At 47.1% G+C, this 6872-nt stretch overlaps 1 protein-coding gene across 1 annotated transcript; it reads right to left on the bottom strand.

Moving 5' to 3' along the window:
- Positions 1–3993: 3993 nt before the first annotated feature.
- On the bottom strand, positions 3994–6064 carry LOC131979627 (ADP-ribosylation factor-like protein 4C). The gene is made up of 2 exons (XM_059343681.1): positions 4531–6064; positions 3994–4438 (listed from the first exon to the last, which is right to left on the bottom strand). Exon 1 carries the CDS (start codon positions 5479–5481, stop codon positions 4903–4905), a length of 579 nt encoding a protein of 192 aa, XP_059199664.1. The 5' UTR covers positions 5482–6064; the 3' UTR covers positions 3994–4438; positions 4531–4902.
- Between the last annotated feature and the right edge of the window lie 808 nt (positions 6065–6872).

Genomic DNA, 6872 nt, shown 5'->3' with positions numbered 1-6872 from the left:
CAGACGGAGACGCGAACGCTGCAGACGGAGACGGTAACGCTGCAGACGGACACGCGAACGCTGCAGACGGAGACGTGAACGCTGCAGACGGAGACGGTAACGCTGCAGACGGACACGCGAACGCTGCAGACGGACACGCGAACGCTGCAGACGGAGACGCGAACGCTGCAGACGGAGACGTGAACGCTGCAGACGGAGACGCGAACGCTGCAGACGGAGACGTGAACGCTGCAGACGGAGACGGTAACGCTGCAGACGGAGACGGTAACGCTGCAGACGGAGACGTGAACGCTGCAGACGGAGACGGTAACGCTGCAGACGGAGACGGTAACGCTGCAGACGGAGACGTGAACGCTGCAGACGGAGACGTTAACGCTGCAGACGGAGACGTGAACGCTGCAGACGGAGACGTGAACGCTGCAGACGGAGACGTGAACGCTGCAGACGGAGACGTTAACGCTGCAGACGGAGACGTGAGCGCTGCAGACGGAGACGTTAATGCTGCAGACGGAGACGTGAGCGCTGCAGACGGAGACGTTAATGCTGCAGACGGAGACGTGAACGCTGCAGACGGAGACGTGAGCGCTGCAGACGGAGACGGTAACGCTGCAGACGGAGACGGTAACGCTGCAGACGGAGACGTGAGCGCTGCAGACGGAGACGGTAACGCTGCAGACGGAGACGCGAACGCTGCAGACGGAGACGTGAACGCTGCAGACGGAGACGGTAACGCTGCAGACGGAGACGTGAACGCTGCAGACGGAGACGTTAACGCTGCAGACGGAGACGTTAACGCTGCAGACGGAGACGCGAACGCTGCAGACGGAGACGCGAACGCTGCAGACGGAGACGTTAACGCTGCAGACGGAGACGCGAACGCTGCAGACGGAGACGCGAACGCTGCAGACGGAGACGTGAACGCTGCAGACGGAGACAGTAACGCTGCAGACGGAGGCGTGAACGCTGCAGACGGAGATGGTAACGCTGCAGACGGAGACGTGAACGCTGCAGTCGGAGACGCGAACGCTGCAGACGAAGACGTTAACGCTGCAGACGGAGACCTGAACGCTGCAGACGGCTGCGAGGGGAACGCTGCAGACGGAGGCGTGAACGCTGCAGACGGCTGCGAGGGGAACGCTGCAGACAGAGACGGTAACGCTGCAGACGGAGACGGTAACGCTGCAGACGGAGACGGTAACGCTGCAGACGGAGACGGTAACGCTGCAGACGGAGACGTGAACGCTGCAGACGGAGACGTGAACGCTGCAGACAGAGACGGTAACGCTGCAGACGGAGACGGTAACGCTGCAGACGGCTGCGAGGGGAACGCTGCAGACGGCTGCGAGGGGAAACCTGCTTCCTGCTTCCTGAACCACTGGGTTGGCGCTGCTATGCTGTTGCCATAGCAACGGGTAGTCCTCCGATGACAGGGCTCCTTCTGTTCTTTCTTGTGGGGAAACCTCTCCTATTTTTGTTTTTTGAGCATCAAAGTCAAAGACTGTGAGGTTTCTTTTGGTCCGTGAAACTGTAAACAGATGGTTTTGTTAGCATGATGACCAGGAGAGGCTTTTATAATTATTATTATTAGACAAAGGCATAATGTTTCAGTGTATATGCTGTCAGATATGTTTTTTATACAATATATAATGCAGAAAATATTGCTTGGTGTGATTTAGAAATAATGCTAGTTATTTTAATAGATAATTGACTGACAGGAATGATGTTTATTTATTTTATTCCTATAATTCTTTATTTTCTCAGTTATCATTTATAGAATTGTCTGACAATGTAATACATTGTTTGAATAATAATGTATAACAATGTTAAATATTATTTAATCAACTTTTGCTTGAGAAAGTAGCTCTCTGTGTACATTTGCACTCAGAGTGGTGAAAAATCGAGGCACAATCCACCAAAAAAGGTTTATTTTCATTCCAGTTTTATCAGTTATCGATTAGTTTCCTCAGTTATCAGTGATCAGTTATAATTAATTAGTATCTGCATCACCAAGAAGTTCACATGGGTCAGCCTCTAATTATTACTGGGAACTTTCTCTAATCTTTGCTTTTTTATTGGATACTTTGTTGAAAGTTGTGGAATGTTTTTCTTATTCTTTAACAATGAAATGAAGCAGCGAGTTCATTTTTAAGGTTCTTCTGTGTTTATTTATAATAAATTATTTATTTATGACACTTGAGGGTGAAATACTGCGAACGTATTCATGAGGAGAAACTAAATCTGCTACTGATGAAGGAAGAACAACAGAGAATAATATTTAAATGCTGCTGCAGTGTTTAGGATTCCTATGTGCATTATGCAAATATGGGCACGAGTTTTAACTTTATTTAATTATTATACAGTGTGTTTTCCATGTCATGTTATATTCTGTTCACTAGAATATTCTTTGGAAAAATACTTTTATAAAAAGTCTGGTTTAAAAAAAGTTTAGTTTGGACATCATGAGTTTGTTGCTGAAGATCTCATGTTTTTAAAACACTTTAACATCCAAATCTTCTGTGAATATGTGATTACAGTAATGCATGGCCCTCTCTCTTTATGGAGCCATACATTATTTTATTTTATTAATATCAGGTGTGTTTTATTTTTCCAACATATTTTGCATTAATTACAGCAAAATGTCCCAGTTTATTATGTGCAAAGCACTTAATGCTGCATTTTGTTGTGTGAAAGTTTATGTACAAATAAAGTATTATTAAGTTACAAGAGCTGGCACATAAATAAAGTGGATAAATATAATAAAATGGAATTATGCAAATATATTTTACAGAAAGTACTTTTTTTCTAAGTTTTTCGTTTCACCCCCTGGGAGAAGCAGTTAAAGAACGTAAACAGTTCAAAAAATGATAAAAAATGATCTGATGATAGAGCAGACAGGAACAAACACTGAAGGGATCAAACACATTTTAAAACCCGCTGATGAACAAAAACCAGATGGAACACAACAGAATTATTATTATTATTATTATTATTATTATATTTAATGTGACTGCAGCGGAGACAACAAGTTGATTCATTTGATGATTGAAATAAACATTTAAGTTGTGTGTTTGGACAGAAAGACCCAATCATTTGATTCCAGCTGCTTTTATACTCAAATTACACATTTTAATAGACTTTATAGTTGCTTAATGGATAAAAAAATTGGCAGAATAAGTAATAATAAAAATATATGTTTTAGTTATCTGCTATTCTTGTGAATACTGAGAGGAAACGTTAGAAATGTTAGACCACAAACTGTCCTTCACACAGCAGCTGAAACATAACAGGCCTGTTCTGTCCCCAGCAGGACTCTCAGGACACTAGTGGGGACTGGTCCTAGTGGGGACTGGTCCTAGTGAGGACTGGTCCTAGTGGGGACTGGTCCTAGTGAGGACTGGTCCTAGTGGGGACTGGTCCTAGTGGGGACTGGTCCTAGTGAGGACTGGTCCTAGTGAGGACTGGTCCTAGTGGGGACTGGTCCTAGTGGGGACTGGTCCTAGTGGGGACTGGTCCTAGTGAGGACTGGTCCTAGTGGGGACTGGTCCTAGTGGGGACTGGTCCTAGTGGGGACTGGTCCTAGTGGGGACTGGTACTAGTGAGGACTGGTCCTAGTGGGGACTGGTCCTAGTGGGGACTGGTCCTAGTGGGGACTGGTCCTAGTGGGGACTGGTCCTAGTGGGGACTGGTCCTAGTGAGGACTGGTCCTAGTGAGGACTGGTCCTAGTGAGGACTGGTCCTAGTGGGGACTGGTCCTAGTGGGGACTGGTCCTAGTGGGGACTGGTCCTAGTGAGGACTGGTCCCATTGGATCACTGGTTTGTGGTTCTAAACTCTGTTGTGAAGCAGAAAACTCAGCACTGCAATGCAGATCCATAAATTTCACAAACGAGCTCTGAAAGTTGACTTCACGTTGGCGAGATATAAACAGAAAGCTGAGCTGTAATATATATATATATTACATATATATATATATATATATATATATATATATATATGTAATATATCTGCAGACATCAGACACATTTCTCTCATTAAGCCTCTGCAGGCTCTCTGAGCTGACCTTTGACCTCTCTTTGATCTAAACCTGTGAGGATCAATCAGGTTAATGGTTCACTGTCTTAATCCCACATCATCACTTCTTTCACTGCAGATAAATGAAGAACAGTCACTCAAATCATGGATTTTATATCATTTAATATTCAAAAATACTTCAATTTTGGCTTCTTAGTACATAAACCACCTGGATCTGCTCCTCTATTAATACAGTGTCGTTTTCTACTGTTTGTTAGGAAAAGAAAAGTGCAAAGTAGTGGACAGTGTCCTCAGTCCACCACGCAGAGGAAAGGCTACTTCAACGCTCCACAGACTGAACTACAGACCTGCAGACTGAACTACAGACCTGCAGACTGAACTACAGACCTGCAGACTGAACTACAGACCTCCAGACTGAACTACAGACCTCCAGACTGAACTACAGACCTGCAGACTGAACTACAGACTGAACTACAGACCTCCAGACTGAACTACAGACCTCCAGGATAAAGAGGGCCGGGGCCAAAGGGACCCCAGCTACGTGCAAAATCAAACCTGTTTCCACAGTAGACCTCCTGTGGGTGGAAATAAAAACTATGATGCCATAAAGTCCTGGGTCAGCTCCAGCAGAGGAGCTCCTTCTCCTTCAGAGTCCAACTGTGTTCAGATTCTGGATCGAGCAGCAGATAAACGGGCCAGCCGCTTCTTTCCTCCAAACAGTCATTTCAAGTTTGTCTTTTTGGTTATTGTGTTTTATATCCTGCAGCCACTGAGGCAGAAGCTTCACAGCTTTAATCCAAAATGAGGATTTTTCTTTCTTTCTTTTGTTAAAATCACTGCAAAGTAAACCTGGACAGAAACAGTCCAGCTGTTACCGCTTCTTCTTCTGCTTGATGGACTTCCTCCTCTTCAGGATCATCTCGTACAGCTTGTCCATGCCCTCGTGCAGCCCCTCGCCGATGATGGCGCAGGCCGGCTGGATGTGGTAGGTGGTGGAGGGGCTGAGCTCCTGCAGGGCCAGCTGCTTCTCGATGTCGGCCACCGGGAGAGACCTGGGCAGGTCCTGCTTGTTGGCGATGACCAGCAGCGGCGTGCCCTGGTTCTCTGCAAACTTGGTGACTTTGTGCAGCTCGGTCTTGGCCTCCTCGAGCCGGTCCACGTCCACAGAGTCCACCACGTAGATGATCCCGTCCGTGCAGCGGCTGTAGGACTTCCAGAGCGGCCGCAGCTTCTCCTGGCCCCCCACGTCCCAGAAGTGGCAGCTGATGCCCTTGGCGGTGCCGTTGCTCAGCTTGATCTTCTCCGTGTTGAAGCCGATGGTGGGCACCGTGTTGACGAACTCGTTAAATTTGAGTCTGTAAAGGACCGTGGTCTTCCCCGCAGAGTCCAGACCCAGCATGACGATGTGGAGCGACTGGAAGGCAGAGATGTTGGAGAAGCTGTTGCCCATTTTGTCTTTCTGGAGGAGTGTTTTTATGATCCCCCCTCTGGTTCTGGTAGTAACACCGCAGCTCACTGGTCCCCGGGTGGCGGACTGAGGCGGGGCCCGGCCCCGGAGGTTCTGGGGGTCTGCTCGGCCCCGGAGGCTCTGGGTGTCTGCTCGGCTCTGTGGCCCTCAGCAGCAGCAGCAGCAGCAGCGGGGACGCGGTGCGCCTCGGCAGGACGCAGCGCGCCGTTCATTAGTATTCTCCTCACGCTGTCGCATCCATTCGGCCCAGAAGAAGCTCCGCGGTGAACAGGCTCCTTCAGGACGGAGTCACGGTGATCTCAGACCCTCTCCGGCCGTCAGAGCCCCTCAGCCCCTGGTCCAGCCCTCAGCAGGATCAGACCTCCTCTGAAGATGCGCATTCACCTCTCAGCCTCGTGACTGCGCCTTCTCCGGTCCCGACCGGTGAATTCACGTCCAGCAGCGACTCGCGGACCGGCTCGTGGGGAAATCCTCTCGTGACGGTCTCTGCAGCTGCTCTGGAGTCAGCCTGACAAAACAAGACCGCAAAACAAGAGGCGGCCCCGCTACGCTCCACCCCGCCGGGACATGTGCCAATGAGGCGGCGCTGCTCCGCGCAGCGGCTCCTAGTGAGGAACAAACTTCACCTGCAGCCTCTGGTTCATTACAACATACTGATCACTGACATTAGTATTTAAATACAACACACTGATCACTGGCATTACTATTTATATACAATCAGAAAGACTCAGGATCATTTAAGGTTTATTACAACACACTGATCACTGGCATTACACTTTAAATCCAATCAGAAAGATTCAGGCTTATTTAAGGAAGTCTATCATTTTATCCAAGTTTGATTTTCTTTCAGTTTTAAATGCAAAACTGTAGAAAAATCTACTAAACTAGGAAACGTGTTTAAAACCCTTTTTATTAGTGGAAATGCACTATTGTGTTACAATAACGTGATGACTGGGACAGAGCATGTCAACAGCGCCATCTTCTGGTACCCGTGGGCCACCACATCTATTTACTGGGCTTTATTTAACCCTGTCAACCTGAAGGGAGGCCGAGATATTTTTAAAGAATAACCAAAAATACTCCCTTTATCTTAGAAGGAAACTGTGAATACAGGCATTATGTTGTCTGGGTTAGGGTTAAAGGTCAAAGTTTTAACCTGCTGATAGTCCCTGAATGGAGCAGAGCTTATTACTATTATTAATTATTAATTAATTATTATTATTACTGACCCATCTCAAACAGTGACCAGAGGCCGAAAACTCCTTCAAATATAGATTCTACCTCGCCAAAAATAAACCGTTTGGAGAAAAAAAGATTCATCATCAGAATCATTACAATTCATTACAATTTTACTAGAACAAAGGATCCGTTTA

Source organism: Centropristis striata, chromosome 10 (assembly GCF_030273125.1).
Source record: "Centropristis striata isolate RG_2023a ecotype Rhode Island chromosome 10, C.striata_1.0, whole genome shotgun sequence".
Taxonomy (NCBI): Eukaryota; Metazoa; Chordata; class Actinopteri; order Perciformes; family Serranidae; genus Centropristis; species Centropristis striata.
Note: the sequence above shows the minus strand (reverse complement) of the source record. Positions and strands in the feature narration are given on the sequence as shown.

Bases quoted from the DNA above. Each gene is read 5' to 3' on its own strand.
- LOC131979627 (XM_059343681.1), bottom strand. From the start codon at position 5,481: ATGGGCAACAGCTTCTCCAACATCTCTGCCTTCCAGTCGCTCCACATC.